This window comes from Varanus komodoensis, unplaced genomic scaffold (genome assembly GCF_004798865.1).
Source record: "Varanus komodoensis strain SLA01 unplaced genomic scaffold, ASM479886v1 scaffold7_3, whole genome shotgun sequence".
NCBI classification, from domain to species: domain Eukaryota; kingdom Metazoa; phylum Chordata; class Lepidosauria; order Squamata; family Varanidae; genus Varanus; species Varanus komodoensis.
Genome location: NW_025336480.1, coordinates 7,997,718 through 8,017,739, shown reverse-complemented (window position 1 = coordinate 8,017,739; position 20,022 = coordinate 7,997,718). Strand labels below are relative to the sequence as shown.

General features: G+C 46.7%; 1 protein-coding gene across 1 annotated transcript; it reads right to left on the bottom strand.

The window, feature by feature from the left end:
- Positions 1–1,079: 1,079 nt before the first annotated feature.
- Positions 1,080–19,523, bottom strand: SPRY4 (sprouty RTK signaling antagonist 4). Its single transcript, XM_044454631.1, has 2 exons — positions 19,363–19,523; positions 1,080–6,014 (listed from the first exon to the last, which is right to left on the bottom strand). Exon 2 carries the CDS (start codon positions 5,966–5,968, stop codon positions 5,075–5,077), a length of 894 nt encoding a protein of 297 aa, XP_044310566.1. The 5' UTR covers positions 5,969–6,014; positions 19,363–19,523; the 3' UTR covers positions 1,080–5,074.
- Between the last annotated feature and the right edge of the window lie 499 nt (positions 19,524–20,022).

Below are 20,022 nucleotides of genomic sequence, written 5' to 3'. Positions count from 1 at the left end.
GTGATGCTAAGATCTTGGAACTGTTTTTCCTCCAGGTAGTAGCCATACTGTCCTTCTTGCTTTGTGGCAAGCTGTCTTTTGAACTTCCCAGTGGTGTAAAATTGGTTTGGTGATATTGCATGGGGGACTCGGGTTTTCAGAGGAACTGAGCTGGTGCAAGGTCAGCCCCTTTGCATGAGCTTACACAGTTGTTGAGATCCTGCCCTCACATGGGATACTAAGGTTGTAAGATAAAACTGAATGCTGTACAGAGCAAGATGAAAAAGGTTAAAATAAAAATGCTGAATTTCTCCCTCCAGAAAAGAGCCTTTAACAAATGCATGAAAGTCAAACCTACCAGTAATTGTGTACGTGTGTGCGCACGTGTGCACATGTTTAATAATCTACTTGTCTACCTAATCTTTGTTAAATACTGTCATTTATTTCTCAGGCACTCACAGAGTGAGAGTTGTTTGGTGGAGAATAGAAAACTGAAATAAAAGAACATACCATCTACCCCAGAGGTAAGCAACCTTTTAAAAAATCATTTTTCTGCCCTACAACTCTCATCAGCACTAGCTAGCATAGCCAATTGTACAGGCTCATGACAGTTGTAGGCCAAACATCAGGAAGGTCACAAGTCACCCGTCCCTGATCTACCCTAATCAAATTGGCTTTTCTTGACATCTTGCTTCTCATGTTCAATTATCAGTCAAACTTACATTGTGTTTTGCCCCTCCCAAACCTAGAAACATAATTGGCAATTTACCCAGTGCACCTACTAAAAAGGTTTCACTTAGGTCCTCCACCTTGCCTTGCTGTGCCAGTTCTTCACCATGCTAAGATAACTAGTTGTGTAGCCATTGCAATCCAACCTTAGCGGCTGCAGCATTCACTTTGGGGAAGTCAGACCAGCCCAGACTAACTGATAGTCATTCAGAACTGTGTGTGCCCTTCCATACAGCTGCTACCTCCTATTTTGAAAAGAGAAGGATTTCCTATAACACAACCTGAAATCTTCTGTTACTGCACATGTCCCAATATGTGCCATTTACTGTTGCTACTGAAAAAGTGTATTTCAAGAAAGAAGCCACAAGATATTTGTATATTTAACAATATATATTTTATATATAATTTCTAGATCAGTACATTCAGTTTAACTTGTTTTTCTTCACAAACAGAAGAACTCTTAACAATAGTAGACTTCTAAAATAAATACTATTAAAATAGATCTTCAAAATAAATATTCTATACAAAGGAAAACTTCTGTGGTCATTTATGTTTTCAGTTGAGGGAAGAAGTAATGATGAGGGAAATCTTACCCACTCTCTGTAAAGTTGAATAAAATAAACCCAAACATGCACAGTGCTGCAAGACGGGCATTTAAGAGGGAGAATAGATATTTTAGTTTGCTAAAACAATGGCTGAGCTTCAGAAAGGGAAGAAAGGAAGGCTTGTGCCACCCTTCACAATACCCACTCCCCATTCCTGCCCAGCTCAGTAATGTTGCAGTACATCTTGAACCACATCCTTGCTTGTACATCCTTGCTTAGTACTTGGAATATTCTTTAATTAGATGAGCAGCCCTCAGAACAAGCTCAATGACTTGTAGGAGGTCACAGTGGGCTGGATGACAAGGATTTCTCTGAAGCGGATGTCACTGCCAGCAGACGAGACTGCATTTTGAATTAACAATGTTCCATTCAGTCAGGATGTCACGTACTGGGATAATATGGAAGGGGAGGGTAGGCTCAGGTAAGTTCTCCTGACCTTTGGCAGCCCAGGGAGCTTTGTGTAATTTCAAATGTCGGGGGCGGATTGTTCTATCCCTATAGCTTAAGTGTCTTTGGCTCAGTGGCAATGTTAAAAGGAATACAGACTGTCTTTAGAGATGGGCTGGGGAAGGAAAAGGTTAAAGAAACAGCGTGTTGGCTGGTGGGTTGTGGGCAGGGAGAAGGACCCTCTTGCTAGCACAGCCGTGGAGATTATCTAAGGGAACAGTATAATGTTGTCCCAGCTCTTCTCGGGCTGGTCTAACCTGGAAACCTTTCAATGCTCAGCAAGAGACTTGTCAACTTTGTTGCTAGGCCTGAAAGAAAGAGCTGGAGAAACATGTTAACAGACTGCTGGACCAGAGGGGGGCCTGGAAGATACAAGGAGCTGCAGTCTGCTACATTTGCAAAGTCGGTCTTTTTCTGGCCTTTCTGTTCGAAGGCACGATCCACTTAGATCAGATGGACCCTGGCAGATTTTGATGCTTTTAAAAACCAATAAGCAAATGTAAGTGGTTTAGAACTAAGTACAGTAAAAATAAAAGGTGCAGTTTCATTAAAAGAAAGCAAAAACAGAAATATAGAAGTATTCTGAGTAGGTAGGTACATGTGTAACCTGGCAGTCAAGCCACTGGTTTGCTTGCAACCTGAGTACAGCCCAGCCAACTGGAATTTGTTGTTGCTTGAGCAGAGCAGTACTATCCTTGTCCCACCCTAATAGGAATATCAGATAGAAAAGAGCAAGTAGGCTTAGGTCAAAGCTGGGCAACTTGTAACCCTCCCAGTGTTTTGGTTTAAAATTCCCATCAGCCTTCGTCAGCATAGCCAATGGTGAGAGAGCATGGGATTTGTCGTCCAAATCACCCAGAGAGCTATAAGTTGCCCACTCCTGGATTAGGCAACAGATAGCATCGCATGTGTTGCTGGATGTCCAGCTTATTTATATTCCGAAGACCTGGTTTATTATTCCTTGCAAACAGGTAATGAGTTATACATTCAATAGTATTTTGGCTAAGATTCTCCTTCTTCCTTCCCACTCCCCCATTGCATGGTTCCCTCCATTTTGTGCAAGAATATATATACAATACACGGTGCCTAATCCAGCAGGAACTTGTGAACCCCTTTTCACCGAGATGAGCGGGAGAGCCCACTATGTGTCCCCGTTCATTTCAGTGGGCAGAAGTTCCCACCAGCTGCGTGTGCCTAATAAGCTCTTGGCAAGGCTACGCTATGCAAATCAGTCTCTGACAACACAGATGTAGTATCCCTTTTTCTGTGAAATACTATGTACATAACTGGCAAGTATTATAAATATAAAAAGATTAAAAATATTTCCCAATCAATAAATATATACAGATTTTTTAAAAAATAAAAGTCACCCATGATAAGTAAAAGTGAGCAGATTCTGTCCCCATTGCTTCCCCCCGAAAGATGGTTCCCTTCTGTCAGTATAGATGTGTGTTTCATTTCAAATCAGAAATCACGTTTGCTTGAGAATGCAATTGCGGCTTTTGCCTCCTGCTTGCTGAGTTAAACAGGATAATTTCAGGCAATCATTACAGTGTAGTAAATCCAAGTTCAACCCACCCGCCATCCCCAGTCACAAAACAGCGGAGAAGATCAGCTTCTTACATGCAACATTTACCCACTGCCTTTGATTGGATATATTAGTGGACAATTGTTTTCTGCTTAGCACCTTGTGGTTTTCAACGGAAAAGGGTTAATCCCTTTTCTTTAAGGGAAAGCCATATTGGCCATAAGCAGGGGAACGGCCTTCCCTTCCTGACAGAAATTTAACAGGCCCTGACCTAATAGGTGTGAATAGACAGATGAGGCCTGAAAGAGTTGGCAACCAGAAGCTGTGGGTGGCTTGGGCAGTTTGTAACAACTAGACACCTCTAGTGCCGCTCCCACCCACCCCCACAAAGTACTAAGCCCTAAAATAGACATATTAAAATGTCCTCTGTATTTACAAAGACATGCTATTATACAGAAGAGACCAACACTGAGCAGCAACAAAAAAGTGAGAAATAAAATCCAGAGCAAATGCCATTCTGCCAAAAAAAGGGCTGTTTTTCACGGGAGCCTGGGGTTCCATGGATATATATTTAAAAACAAACAAACCCAAAATATGTACAAATACATTGTGCTCAGTTTGTAGTGACCTTGCAAGAGCAAGGTGGGAGGTGGGTGAAATATGGATGATTTATTAGCTTAGGCTTAAATACTTTGTAGCTTAATTTGATTAAGCACCATTTTTTTCAGTGGGGAGAAGGCTGCTTAAGTTTAACATGAAAGAGTTTGTGACACTGGTGCCCTTGAAAATTATGCCTTGGTTTTTTTTTCTGGTCTTGCTTGTGCCGTGTCCTAAATCCTGAATGTGCTATTTGACCAAGCAATAGAATTTATTGATGTTCAAAGAGGGGTTCAGAGCCCCTTTCTCTTAAATACGGTGCAGAAAGGCCTGGCTGTCTCAGGCACTCCTGTTGGTGGGAATGAAGCAAACAGGGCTTCTGCCTCAAAGCTTGGCACAGCAATTTAAGGGTCAAAACCTTGCATTCAAGTTAGCCCAATTGAAGTTAATGGGTTACGTCCAATGAAATAGTTGCTGCTTCAAGGCCTCAGTATCACTGGAAACAGGCAGAAATGACGACTTTCCAGTGCCTGCAGTTGTGTCTTTAACTGAGGCTTGATCTGCCCCAGTCGTGATTTCTACCTAACAAGGCAGGTCATCTGAAACGAAATTGCACAATGTATAGAAAAGCAGTATGTGTGTGTGTGTCTCTCTCTCTTAAATGGTGAAAGGCGGGGAGAGAGAGAAGGGGTGGTAGGCAACGGTTCCTATTAAAGCATTGAGAAACAGAACGTTTTACTGCCAGCAATCTACCATCATAATGAAACATTAAGGGGTTGGGGGCCCTGAACAGAATAGCCTTTGAGGGATAAGAATTCTTGCTCAGGTTACGGATGTACCCGCCAAACCTGTTAATTATTCTTGCAGTCATGTCAACTTAGCAAACAGCCAATGGTCAGGAGCAGAACAGAAGTCTTCCAATTACCCTCTGTGGTAGTTTTCTGCCTTTGCTCTGCAAAATATTGAGAACCTTCCTTCCGAACTCCACTCTATAAGTGTGGATCACCACTTTGAAAACCCTGAATTCTGCAAAGTGCTTCGGTTCCTCGAAAGAGATATTTGTCTTTGTTGAAAGCAAAAGGCTGACACATGTTAGACCTACAGCACAGGTTGGAAATGCCTCCTCCCTGCCCCCTGCGCCTCCTCCCTGCTCTCGCCCTCCCTCCCTCCCTCCCTTCCTCCCCAGAGATCAGAACGGCTTCTCTGGTCGGGCGCCAACTTTCCCTTCTGGGGAGGCTTTACAAATCACGCTGTTCGTGTTTTTGCACCGACATCCGGGCCGACTCACTTGGTCGTAGCAGCACTGCGACAGCTTGACGCAGCCCGTGGCCGGCAGGTAGCAGAGCAAGCATGGCAGGACCAGGGAGAGGGCGCTCATGAAAGACCAGCGGGCACAGCAGTTCGAGTGGGAGCAGGAGCAGGGGTGGTCGGCGCAGGAGCCCTCGTCGTCCTCGTTGGTGCAGTGGTAGAAGATGCCCTTCACCAGGCACATGCAGGTGGAGTAGTTGACCAGGCTCTGCGCCGAGCACAGGCACTCCTGGTGGCAGAGCCAGCAGGACGGCAGGGTCCTGGGGAGGGCGCACTCCTTGCACTTGCACTTTCCGCAGGCTTCGCACAGCAGGAAGTGCTTGTCCAGCTCCGGGGAGGCCGGCCCCTTGAGGTCCAGGGGCTTGCAGCTGACGGCCTTGGGCTGTATGCGGACCGCCCGGGGGGAGGCCTGGTCCGCCACTGGGGCCGGTGCCATGTGGTCCAAAAGCCTCTGATCGGAAGACGTGCTGCTGCTGCTGCTGATGGAGCTGGGCCGCCCGCTGAAGGAGATCCAGGGGTGGGTGATGTCCTGCTCGCATCGCTGGGGGTGCAGAGGGGGCTCACGGGGGCCCCGGGGGTGCTTGGCAGCGGTCAGCTGGGCCAGGGTGGGATTGTCGATGTAGTCGTTCTCCATGTGGCTGGTCTTCATTTGGTCGATGGGCAGGATCATCAGGGGGCGCTGCAGCCTGCCGTAGGGGATGCGGCTGTCCTGGACGGGCGGCACCATGGTGGGGCTGGGAACCACGGTGATGTTGTGAGGCATCCGAGGCTCCATGGCTCAGGCTGTCCTTCAGCACTGGGAGACGCAGCCTTTAAGTGTCCTGAGAGGGAGAGCGAGGGAAGGGGGAGAGAGCCAAAGAGTTCACACATTAGCAGTTGCTGTCGCTGCTCCAACAAGCCTCCTCGCTTCAGCTGTTTCGGTGCCAGGGGCAGACCCAGGGCCAGCCGCCAGGTAACCCTTTGTGGTGTCACCCCTGTGGGGCTGAGGCCATGGCTGCCTGTGGGACTGGCTGCATGAGGGTTTGCGCCTGCGTGCCCAGCGTGCAGGCTGCAGCCACGCTGATGAGCTGCAAGTCTCTCTCCCTGATAAGGGCCGACTGGCAGACAAAATGCTATCTGATCTCAGCCTCCCACAACTGGGTGCCCGTCAGACATTTTGGACTGCAACTCCAACATCATGAGCAGTGATCAGGGAGGAGGCGATCTGTGGTTCAAAACATCTGGAGGGTCACTCATTAGCGAAGAGTGTTGACTCTCAGCTGGGATATGGCTGGAAGTAGAAGGAAAGACAGAAGAAGGTTGTTTATGCTTCGGCCCAGGAAGAAAGATCATTCAGATGAAAATGGAAAGGAAAGCACAGAACAAGGTGGGCAACCCAGTACTAAGCCCAGTGGCTATCCAAGCTGAGAACCTTAGGGGTAGACAGCATATGGATCTCTGGTTGCTATTCCTAATTTCTGACTAAGGGCAATGAGGGTTGAAGGGCAAAACATCCAGAGGGCGACAAGTTCCTGCCTCTGGGCTGCATGCACATGCTCCTGCTGAGCAGTACGGATTTCCTCTGAGCCCATATGCAGTGCATTAATTCCTGATTACAGCTTTCCTCCTTTAATGACAATCAAACCTGTAGATGCCAAGTCCAAGCCTTTGAGCTCATTGGCTCACATTCAAATGCTTGTTTTGGTTTTGTATATGCACATCCTGTTCGAATTTGCACTCTGCTGATCCCTAAGAGCCAAACTTTGGAACCTTCACAGCAGCCAAGATGGCACCATGGGCTCTGTTCTGTTACACGTGTTTCAGGAAAGCACGGCTCTCGGGGAAGAGAGGAAAGGGAGTTTGCAGGCTTTTGTGCCCCCTTGCCGATCTTCTCATGAGGGCTGAAACTGGCCCATTGCTGCAATTGCATCCACAGACCCTGGATCCAGAGATGCAGCATTATTTTCCTTCCCCCCCAGCCCCCTTCCCAGCCTTGGGGGCTGATTCACCTCTGGGCAAAGCAGGGACTCCCAAAACTCTCCTGGTGTTGGGCAGTACTTGAGCTGAGACTCCTATCCAAAGCAAAGCACTGCACAACACCAGCAATCCTTTTCTTTCCCTTACCGCATTCATGGAATTTTATAGGGTGGACCAGACATTCTGGCATCCCATTTATAACTCTCCCTCATTGTCCTATGACTCCTTCCCATCCTTTTGCTTACCGCAGATATCTGTTAAGTAAGGAAGGATGAGCCCTCCCATGTCTTTTAAAAACAACAATGCACAAAATACATATCTAAAATTGGTGGGATTGGGAATAATTTTATGCAAAATATAGATATCCCTAAAACCGGACCTTATCCCAATACAGTTTTTGAAAGGAGAATGGAAGTTCACCCTGCCCACCTCCATCCCCAAGTAATTCTCGGAATGTTGCACTCCCTTCCCCTCTGCAGGGTGCTGCCATGAGGACTCCAGATTAACTGCTCCCCAGATCCTAGACCATGGTTAATTATGTTTTGTTGAAACTGTTCCTTATGAAGCTAGCCAGCTTTGGCAAACCACAGTTGACTGACCATAGCTTAGGGCTCAGACATAGCACAAAACGGGTTAATCTGAAATGGAAATTTCTGATCTCCTCCTTGCAGTTGCATCAGGGGAGAGGGGAAGAGGAAGCCAGAAGCCAGCCCTAGGCATGCTCTGTCTTGTCTTTGTAATGTTAAACCAGGGTAGGGAACCCGTTCCCCTTCCAGATATGTTGGATTCCAGTTTCCATAATTGCAATTGGAACAGCAATCTAGCAAGATCCAGAATGCTGATGGATTCCCCAACCTCATGGCAAACCATGGTTTAAGAAATGTCATCAAAGTTTTCCACTGGTTTAGTCCCCGCAGGAGAAAATAAGCAGAAGAAAAATTCCATAAAAGCATATTTCTTAGGCCCAGCTTTTGAATTGTTGCCCTCGACCTCAATGTACAAGACCAGAAAGTAAAAGAAGGAAAGATGAATATCACGCATCCTTTGCCTGCCCTCTGAAAACAGAATTTAATGACCCAGTTGAAAATCCACCCAGAAGGCATATAAGATCCTTTAAAATATTCATACTATTTTTCATCCAAACACCAAGCAGCATAATATTTGGCTTAAATGCTGTTTACTAGCTGACCCATCTATTGCTAGTCTTTAATTTCATTGGAAGAGTGCAATTTATACTGGAGGCCATCCAGAGATTCAACTGTAGTATAGGACATGAAACCACAGGAAGCAACTAAAGTTAAATCAAAGAGCGGAAACGTCTTGGTTCAAATTTAGAGAGTACACATTGTTTTCTGGTGGAGCTGCCACTTCCTTGCAGAGACCTTTATATTATTTATTAATTCTGTTTTTTAAAAGATCAATTCAAAGAAGCAGCTGACCAAAAAGCATTCCTACTTGAGAGGAGGGGCTGCTGGAATCCTAAGAAGCAGAGACAGTGAAATAAGAGAAAAAGTGAAGTAAAACGAAGGTCCAGATACTGGTGGTGGTGGTGGTGGAGTGGGGGGCAGGGGCGGGGGTGAGATGGCAAAGTGGACACCATCATAAGTGATGCAGAAAGCATGAGATAGAATACACCAGATACACTCACAGGCACATTCCAGAAAAAGCATAATCTTAGCTGGTTTATTCAGAAATAAATCCCACTGTATTTTATGGGATTTATTACCAGGTAGTATGTATAGTATTAGAGTCCTAAGCATGTTTAAGACCCCTTTATTTCATTTGGAAGAGCGTGTACTTAACATTCTCCCCCTTGAATTAATGGGGCTTAAAGTTCTCCTCCTCAGCTAGATTTTGATTTTTTGGCCCAGCTGTATAGGGTACTTACCAATGTGCTGTCATTTTTTCTCCCATGGTGTCAGCGTGCTTGACTTCACGCTCCCCCCCCACATCACAACACATTCCGTAACACTTATCACACACATCTCTCTGTGTCGATGCATACATAGTTACACACAACCACACATGCACATGTGATCTGTATCTAAACATGCACATCTAGACACACACATTCACATACATGTGTGTACGTATACATGCTTTATAAAAAGGAAAATGCACTTTGAAAGAGCTGCAAAAAAATAAAAAAGAAGTCACAGGTGGGTGGGTTTATGATGCTGTAAATGCCAGCCAATCTGTTCTGAGCATACCGGTTCCTGCTGCAAAGTAGCAGAACCAGTTTCTCCTGAGCCAGATCCTGGACAGGGAATGGTATGCCTATAGAGAGAGCAGGGTGAGTGCGCTTGCACAGAAGCACTGACAGGCAACGTATGTCTCTATCCACACTCAGCCGATAATCAGCAAGTCCAGCTCTACTCATTTCGTGACACACCGATGTGAATAAGGGGATAGTGTGCAACAAAGAACAAAGTAAAATCAATGTGGCCTTCTATCAGGATACAGAGTGCAAGACTGAGACTCAGGAGATAGATGCGAGTTCTGGTTCCCACTCAACTGCGGAGCTAACTGGGTGGCTTTGGACCTTCACGAGGTGGTGGTAGTGTGGATAAGACTGAAGAAAAGAAGAAAATGGTGTGAGCTGCTTTGAGTTTCTTGAAAGGAAAAAAGGTGGGATACAGATAGGAGTAACAATAAATCATAAACAACAGCACGGTTTGGCCCAGACTTCTCCAATGTGGGCAACCTTAGACCTGAACCAAGAAGGGGCAGCGGTGAAGGTGGGGACATCAGCCAGGCCCTGGACTCTCCGCCCGTGGCCGGCACATGTTGTACATCCGTTTTCTGAGTTACTCCACAGAATAGTGCAAGCTTGATAACAGCATATGTTGTGCAAGTCCAGGAGCAAGATAAAAGTTATCTCTAGTTAATAACGAATTAACTTCTGGTGGCATTGCCCTTTATGTCAATGTCAGGTTTTAGCAATACTTTATCTTCAGCTTGATTGCTCAGCATTATCTAGCTGTTCCTTTTAAAATGTATCTCTTTGAAAATAGGAAATTTAAAACTCTGTGGTTCACATGGAGCTGTTACAAGACTTTAAAAATACAGCGGCAAACAAAACATCTTGTCAATAAGCATGCATTTTAGGAAACTCTATGTTTTCTTTTTGCTCAAATAAGGTTGTTTACCTGGATCACGTGCAGGAGAATTTCAAGCTTTAAAGCTTAAAAATGTGCTTTGTTTTGTTTTTTGTTGAGGAGCTGTTTTCAGTTGATTTGATGATGCAAACATTGACATAAAAGCAGAGAAATTAAGACAGGCCATCTTGCACACCAGTTGCCTCGGTGACAATGGAATCACCAAATCTGGCTTTGCAATCAGTGAACTTTTACTTGAACTGGAACATACATTTTATACTTTTACTTTATGGTTTTTGAAACAGGTTTGGAATTTACAGCCAACAAAACCATTGCATTTATGCCTATTCCCCACATGATGAATTGGATGGGATGGAGGGAACGCAGTAATCTAAGAGCTAATTTAAACACACGCAAACCCAATGTGCAATACTTTAGAATGCAAGTGGAAGAATAAGTCTTTGGGCATTTCTGATCTTAAAGATACACGCTGCATATAGAAAGTTCATCAAGAGCATTTTAGCATTTTGTCCTAGAATGTTTTTTCCAACAGTTCTAGTTTTCCCAGTAGAAGAAAGCTAGGTTTTAACATGAGAACATCCAGACATGCAATTCTTCCTCCACCAGTAGTCAGAAGTGCTACAGTTCAGGAAGAACTGGACTTCACACTATTTCTGGACATCTGAAACGGGCCTGAAATAAGAAGCCCTGTGGCTTGTGCATGATGAATATTGCACACCAGCCTCTGGATGACAATAAGCATTCACCTCGTTTTGCTACAGTTTCAGCTTTTCCAGCTGAACAGCTTTCTCCAAAGAGCTCCAAATCACTCCTGAAAACAATGTGCCGCTGCATCTTCGCTACATGAATAACACATCCCTGCTTTCCTACATCCAACAGCCCAAACAGCCCAAAGAGATAGACGGGGTCCTTGCAGCTCCCATTTACATAGATAGGTTTTCCAGATGCGTTTCGTCTCAAAGATGCAACTACAGCCACCACTTATTGACATTGCCTAGTTAAGACAGGCATAACAGTCAATGTTTGAAAGTGGACACATATTGAGGGCAAAGGGAGACACATAGAAGTGAGATATGACAGGTTCTGCTTTAGGGATAGAATAAAAATGATCAGGTGAGCAGAATAAACCAGCCCATGTGAAGGATGAATTACAGCCACGAAGGATGGCTGTATCAGGGAATTATAAACCTCGGCATACCGGAAGGTACATTAGCTAAACCTTTGTTTGCTGGTGTGGTAGGTCAAAGGAAGTTGATTTAACATGGTCTGCAGGTTCTGCGTGTTTCACATGAAGCAGTAGGGCTCTGTGTTAATGCAGGAAAGAATGAAACGGAGTCAGAACTAAGCATACGTGAGACATGGGTGGCTTGCATGCATGCCACGCACAAGTGAAAGAAAACTACTGGGAGGTTTAAAATGTATTTCAGGGGATGGTGTGGTGCAGTGGTCCATTTGGTCATGCATTTAGGCCTTTATAGCATCACAGGGTTTGACGTAGGATAGTGTTCGGCCCACAAGTCACCTTCTATGAAACCTGATGGGCAAAAATACACAGCTGAAGGGAACGGAGTAGCTGAAATGCCCCTTTCACTTGCTCTATTGTTACTGCTAAAACAAAAGCCAAAAAATAAAAAGCCGAAAGAGCAACAAAAAGACCCCCCCATGTTTCACTTTTTTTTTTGTTCAGAGAGGACCACTGAACCCCTGTGTAATTCCAACACAGGCATTCACTTTTAGACCCTAGTGTAGTCTTCCGCCATTTAATGTCCCACAGATGCTCTGGAGTTCAATTCCCATTAGCTCCAATCAAACCAGCCAGTGTTCAGCAATGCTGGGAGCTGTGGTTCAAACAAAGTTGTAGCACTTGACTGGGCAAGACCGTCCAGGGTTAGAAATGCTTTCACCCCATGATTAGCTTTCATCACCGGGCTTGCCGACGGACCACGGTACAGTAGGGTGAGAAAAGTCAGGTCTTGGTTGCCGGCAATTAAGATAGCATCTGTCTCCCATGGGATGCAAGTACTTGTCTTAGGTACTTACCCTGGTTTTGCCAGTGCTCCCCAGATGGAGCCTTCCTGCTCAACATTTGAATCCAATGAATTGCAGAGATAATTAATTGTCAGATTCAAGCACACACTCCAGTTCTTGCCTTCAGAGATGCATCCCAATAATCCAAAAGAGATTCTCAGACTGTGGGTGATCAGTCTGACTTTCAGTCATCACCAACTTAAAATCAAAGTATTTTGGAAAGGGAAACATATAACAGCCAATAGAAAGAAGATAGTCTTCCCCTGAGGCCCTAAACCAGTGTCCTAGCACTATAAACTGGAATCCAAAATCTGAGAAAAATTAACGAGGCTATTACAATAGACACACCAGCTAAAATATGGACATGGGATGGTGCTGGATTTCTCACTGCAGCAAAATCCATCCAGGGTGTTTGTTTGGAAGTCATAGAGTATTTCAAGTACGTTTCCAATAGTTCAAGATCAGTGCTTTCCTGTTCGAACCACATCTCCAGCTGAACCTGTTCCCCTTACATGAACTGAAAATGTAGATGATTCACAATGGGAGTAGCCAACCCAGTTCCCTTCAGATGTTTTGGATTGCAATTCCCATCAGCCCAAGCCAGCATGACAACGATAAAGATTACAGTGGTTGTAGTCCAACACATCTGGAAAACATCAGATTCCCTACTCCTAATTTACAGGAATTTAAAAAGATCAAAGAGACCAATTTCTCTAGTTCAGGTTTGCCAAGAGGTACTAGATCATCTGTAGTTTTCCTAAATCCTCGCTAAAACAGTATTAAAGCCAGTAATATATTTTGATTATATAAATCTCTAACTACCCCACATAAAGCCTCTAATTGCCTTTATTACTGAATGCACACTTTCTTTAGAAAGCTCAGAATGGTTTATGTTGTCTACTAGAAGTGTCGCTTTCAGGTTCCACAGTGCTGCAGAATCAAGAGTTCCCAGGCTAATGTGATAAATACAGACCATCTCTATGCATTATGAACTCGAGTGTGAACTTGGCTCCCATGAAGTCTAGCACACTAAGCATCAGACAAGGCCCAGGAAGACACATGCTGGGAAGGAGCTGCCTGCCAGCATTATCCTCATATGGGGAACACCTTGAACTAGGAAAAAAACATGAGTTGAGAGCCGTATGGTGGTGTAGGAGTCGTGAGTACTGAACTAGGACAGGGAAGATCTGGCTTGCAACCCCACTCAGCCATGAAGTTCATTGCATGATCTTGGGCCATTCACTATATCTCAGCCTAATCCACCCCACACAGCTGGGGCAGAAATTAAAACATTGGAGGAGAGGCTGGAAACAAACAAGATGAGATGGCTTTTCAACTGAGTTGCCAAAACTCAACAGGAAAAAGAGGTGGCAATAAAATTTTAGGGCACTGGTATAATCCAGAAGGCATACTATGCTAGGCTTTCATTAATGCCAGCAAGCTTGCCTAGAATTCTGCGGATGCCCCATTGTAACAAACGGTGTGTGCAAATGCTGTGCCTGGCTTTAAGATGACTGCTGAAATAACTGACAGCTTTTCTTAAATATTCAAGGCTGCTGACAGTTCTAGTCAAATCCATTTGCAGTACAAGATGTAGATTAATTACATATGGAAATCTATAGTACATTTCCCGTCTCTTTTCCTCAGAGAGAGAGAGAGAGAGAGAGAGAGAGAGAGAGCACACACTGCATTGCATTCAAGACATAGATTGTTAAATCCCAAAGATCACTAGGAAAGTCAAACACTCTTGAGGCAGGTAATTCAGGCAATCCTTTATAAACAGAAGTAAACTTCCTTAGGTAGTTCAGCCAATATTTAGCCTCAAGCCCGGAGCTCTGACAATTTATTGGCAGGGAGCACTTGATAGTGTAGGACAGAGATTTGCGATAGCACTTCTCAGACTAAATGGTTACATTTCCTTAATGAATAAACTATTCTGTGTATTGGCTTGTAGCTTGATCCAGCTTCAGGCTAACTGGGAGTATAACCAGTTAGTCTGAGAGGTCCAATTTAAAAAAAGAGAAAAAAACCCCCCTACAGCATGTGATAGAGGGTTTTGCACAAAGAAATGGCCACAGCACAGGGCCAACTGATGGACCTGAGCAAATTACTTTTTAGCTTTTACCATTAGTGTGAATCTGGCTGGAACCTGCCATGGCAAGATACACTAAACCGAAATAATAAATTCGTTTCCTTTCACCAGTAGGAAATAATCATCCGTTCCATATGGCTGCCTTCCAGATGTGTGGATCTACAACACCCATCCTCCCCCACCTTGCACAGCTGTAGTCCGACACATCTGGAAGGCTTCCTCAAGCATTTTCCCCAGAGATATTACTGAAAATTTATATCAAAATGGCACTCTGATCACCTCAGGCAAAATGGGAAGTAGGTAATGTAACGGATTTCTACCGCCCATAACCAGGAATTTCAGAGTAATTAAGTATATTAAAGCCACACTGTGCGCTCACTTCCTTGTAAGTCCCATTGGACAGAACGGGTCTCATTCTCAAGCAATGATCAGAGTTTCATAGCAGAGGAAATGAGATGTACAGTCTAAAATTAGTTTAGATTCACATAATACCTTAGAGACAGAAATCTCCCCAGCTTCTCCAGTCTGGAAACATTCCATGCTTTACCCTATATACCAACAGCAAACTCAGTTTTCCAGTGTGGATCCTTAAGTGGCCAAAACGGCACAAGAGGGAGGCATCAGCTCAGGTTTTGCTGAAGTACAAGAACACTTTAAGGGGGAAGCAAATACTGCAGTCAACCTGATGAGGACGGAGCATAGTCGGTAGTCACAGGATGCTGAATGTGGGGCAGGAGCAGGGGGTGAGGGGTGGAATTGAGGACTGGGGGGAAGAGGGGACCTCTGGCAGACCGGAATCCTGAGCTTGAACGTACCACACTGGAACATTTTGCTCCAGGTTCCATGTATACAGGTGTGTTTTTTCATAATGGTAACCTTTCTTTTTTCATAGTAAGAAGCTTGCACATTTCATTGTATACTATTCAAGAATTATATTTCATTTAAAAAACATAGATGAAGCTATCCAGCCAAGAGCAGCTGGACTGAAAAATTATGTGTGACTGGACTGGGTGCCCTTAGAGAATAATCAGAGAGCATAAGAATTGAATGATGACTCTAAAGGAGAATGCAAAGCTGTACTAGAAGTGGGAAACTTTGGAAATTGTTTGCTATCCCCTCGCCCCCCGAATGAAATGAAGGTCAAGGAAGAGCAGAACCTTCTGAACTGACCAAACGTGCAAAAGCTGTGGAACTTTCGCTGCTCTTGTCGAATGTCCCAGAGAATCCTGGCATGAATTGAGAGGGAATAAGAAAGTATTCATTCCTCCTGGACAAAGGACTTGTGGAAAGAAACAAGGCAACCAGGAAAGAATTCGAAGAGAAGCTCTTTCTCTTTGAGCAACCGCGGTGCACTCCTCTCCCTCCTCCCTGTCACTCTTCTCTTCTCTGGAGCCACCCTGATGGAAGCAGCTTACCTGTCATATGCTTAAGAGTGATAAAGCAATTGCCCTGCTGAAGAGAAATCTCCAAGGAAGAAGACTCTACCCGATGTCATTCAAAAAAGCAAGGAAGGGATTTCATTCCAATTAGCCATAATCTCTCTGCCTGGGCATGGCTTCTGTCTTTCCTCCAAGCCTGAGCAGACAGACCTTCCGGAATCAAAGCAGGAGTGCTCAGCTTGAAGATCAACAGGAATTCCAAGCAAGGAGCTGACAGAATAACTGAGCTTGATCCCTCCCACTGCCTGTGTGTTGAACACACTGCAGAAAGGTGTCCGTTCATCACAAGGGCCAAGGGAACGTAGAAAATCACCACTGCAAAGGAGGGCTAAGCTGGCTCAGACCAGCAGCCTGCCTAGAATCCTCTTCCCCACCTGGCATCATCCAGCACCTCTGGAAGAAGCTCCCATTGCCCCTAGCTAGGATTAGCATTGGCAACACTGGCCAGAGATGATGGGAGTTGTAGTCCAACACAGCTGGAGGGTCTCAGGTTGGGTAAGGCTGATTTAGACCATCTGCTTTTGTATCAGAATATTCTGGAGCAAGTGGCGGTGTCAGCCTCACTAGGGCTCAGCTTTGTGAACCGCAGTCTGAAATCCAAACCTTGACTGAAGACACAGCTCATCGGAAGCCATCAGCTGCTCTGCAGGAAAGCCTGCAAGGGCACCCAAAGGATGCTCCTGCTTGTCTTCTGTCAAGATGAGAAGCAAAGGGTTTCAACCAAACCAGCTGTAGGAAAGGGACAATTGTTAAAAGGAAGCGAATTACTTGTGAGCACTATGGAATGAGCAGGGTGCAGGAGGACAAAGCTTGCATCCACCCCCTCAGCATCCAACCGTGCTGAAGTACCTGGAGCTGTCTTGATGGGCACCAGCTGAAGTGCACCAGGAGGTATGCATTCGAAAGCCTTGCTTCCGACCACTGTGATGTCTTGCTAGGGTTGAGGGACCTCTGCAGCCAAGCAAGCTTGCTTCCATTTTCTTCGTCAACCGTTTAGTGCTCTCCCTAAGCTAGATGACCAGACCTATGCCCTTTTTTATGCCTTGCCTTATACTGATCTATGAGGTAATGGGTGTGGTGATTGTGACATTCTGTAGTTGGGGTGGCTGATCTACAACCTTCAGGACCATTGCCGCCAAGTGCTCATCTTTCTATGCAAATGTTTGACTTCCTCTTTTTACACAGAAAGTATCTAGCTCCTGGGGAATTCATTTTTGCCTGATGTATCCCAATCAATGCTACTTGACTTCTACGTGGCAAACATACCTGAGGTTTCTTAAATATGGCTTATTAATGCTTGGGCTGTGAGGGCACATATCCACTGTGTGGCCAATCCTATAATTTGAGTAGGCACCCTGAACTCACTGGGTCCTGCTTCAGCGCAAGCAAGTGTGGGACGAGGCCTTTCACGATTGCCGCAGCCTCCACGATCCTGTTTGGTTAAAATGGAGATGCAAACTGCACCGTCAGGAAGAACCTGGTAAAGGGTCCTCTAGTGAATTTCATGCAGCATTGATGTCAGACTTGAGAAAATGAGATCTTGTAAGTGAAAATATGTTGCTTCTTCCTGCCATTTTATGAAGCCCAGCAGCAAATTTCTAAAGATAACATCTCTGTGCATAAACAGGGTCCATCATGACTTAACAAAAATACTTGAATTTTATGATTTGAAAAATCGCCCTTAACCTTTTTCAGGAAAAGACATTCCTTTAAAAGCTGCGCTGATGTGGTATATCAGCTCTGGACTCTTGGCATGAATGGAGCACAGAAGCCTGGAGAAAGAGCCACATTTATCACATGGAGACATCTTCAACAGGGTTTCAATAACTGGAGAGCAGTCACTCTGCCCTGCCTCCACCCCAAAATGCCACTTCGCTATCATTCATGTTTATATGAAGGGCACAAGTGAGCTGGTGGAAAGAAGCCAGCCAAAGAGATCATTGTGATTCAGTGCACAAGTTTACAATACTCCTTTTAAAAAGACTCAGATCAAGGAAGCTAGGTTAAATATTGAACATACTGATTAGTGATGGGGGGCAGGAAGGGAGAGAGAAAGAAGGGAGAGGCTGAGGAAGGAGGTCTAAACCCTTCAATCTCTGCAAACAGGTCACTTTCCTCGTGAATTTTATCTTTGATATCTTTCAAAGCAAGGCCATTAAAACAGGAAGAAGGAGGCGGGGGTGGTGGTGGTGGGGAGAACACTCTTTTCTCATTTTATTTTGTGAGAGAAAACCAAGCTGCCTCTAAACAAGGACGGGGCTGGGAAATCATCTGGGTTCACATCCCGCCTCGCCTCGCCTCGCCTCAGGCTGCGGAGAGCGCGAGTTGGAGGGGCTGGGCTGACACTGACATTCCAGGCCCGTGGATCGCAGCCCTGACAGTTTCTGCGGCAATCCAGTGTCCGCCATCACCAGCCCGGGCCGGGGGAGGGGAGGCAGGCTTCCCTCCCCCTCGCCCCGGAGCTGCGCTGCCTGGTCCCGCCTGGCCCCTGGCCTGGCCCCTGCGCCTCTTTGGCCGTCCGCGGCTCCCTGTCGCGGGCATGCGAGGGCTCGCAAGGCTGTGACGCCACGGCCGGGCCAGCAGCACCGCAGCCCTCGCCTCCATCTAGCTACGCAGTAGGTGGAGAAGGCCCCAGCGAGATCCGCGCTCCTCTCTCTCTCCCCGTGTTTGCTGCGCGCAGGTACAGCTGGAGGGACTTGGCGCACCCCCCCCCCCCCGCGCAGTTTTATTCCAGCACCGATGCAAGGCCGGCTCCACTCAAAGTTCAAGCCAGAGCAGCCAGGACCCCAGCAGGGCGAGGGGGGAGCCGGGGGGAGCGGACAAGAGGGGAGGGGAGACTTGACACCCACAAGAAAACGACGCGGCAGTGCGGGACTGCTAGCAGGAAAGAAAAAGCCAGGGAGCAAAGGTCAGGCAGCAGCACGAAGCTGACACGCCGGCGGGTCGCCTCGCAAGTGCCCCTCGCTCGCTTCACGGGGAAGTCTCCGCAGCCCCTTCCAGCGGGCGAGGCGGGCGGAAAGGCACGCCAGGCGCGCCGCGGGGAGGATCGGCTCCCGGGCGCCGGGCACGGCGGGTTCGCCCGTCGGGAGGTGCGCTGGCTCTGCTCCGCCTGCACCGCCACGGGAGGCGAAGCCCGCGGGACCAGCTCGTCGCCCGGTGCGCAGGGAGGCGGGCGCGCGGGGCGCTTCGCTAGGATGATGCGCTGCATGTTGAAGCCCGAATAGCAAGAACGTCCTGGTACGGAATAAAGCCGTATCTGAATGCCAGATACTGAGGAGAGGGGCAAGCGGTCGCAGTCACGTCAAGCCAAACTGTACAATCACCACGAGCAAAGCACAAAACCCCCTTTTCCCTTTTAACGACACATTCTCTCTCTCTCTCTCAGCGCACGAGCAGATTTATGTTACAGACACACGCCTTTCCCGCAGAAGGTCAGTCCAAGACATCCAGAATAGGACCGGAGTGTTCCCCCTACGGGGCAGAATTTTCCTTTCACCCCGTATATTTTGCCCACAAAGATGAACTGCCTACTTACTTTAAATAATCCAGCCAAAATCATCTCTCAACAGGCGAGTTAATCCTACATCCGAGACAGATCTCGAGCTGTACCTGCAAGGGGGGGGGGGGAAATTGGCACGAGTCACCCCCAGTTCTCAGGGAACGACCTACAAGTGCTGCGCTGTCAGCAGCCGCCGCCGCCGCCGCCGCCGCCGCCGCTTTCCCTTGCTTCGCCTCGCTATTGCAACAACTGCTGCCTGGGAAAATGGCTATTTTATGAATGGGAGGGAAAGGATCTCTTTTGCGCATGCCTGTCCTCCCAATTCTATGAATGGGTGGGCACTGGCGTTCCAAGGCGCATGCTCTGCTCTCATTTATGAATGGGGAGCCGGAAGGGAACTTGTTGCAAGTTAAGGATGGATGTAGGCGGTTTTTTTCCCTGGTGTGGGTGGGTTTTTTTATGAATGAAACGCGGCAGCTGCGGGCGGCTGCGCATGCACCGCATGCAGGCACGCACATCCAGCCCGGGCTGAAGGCAAAAGCGCTGCAGTCCAGGGCAAGAGCGGACGGACGGCTGAGCGAGCAAGAGCGGGGGCTCCGAGCTGGCAGCGGGCTGCGGACAGGCAGCGCTCCCGGACGCCTCGGAGCCGAGCTGCGGGCGGCCTTGGCGGCTCGTTCCCCCGGCGAAGGCGAGGCT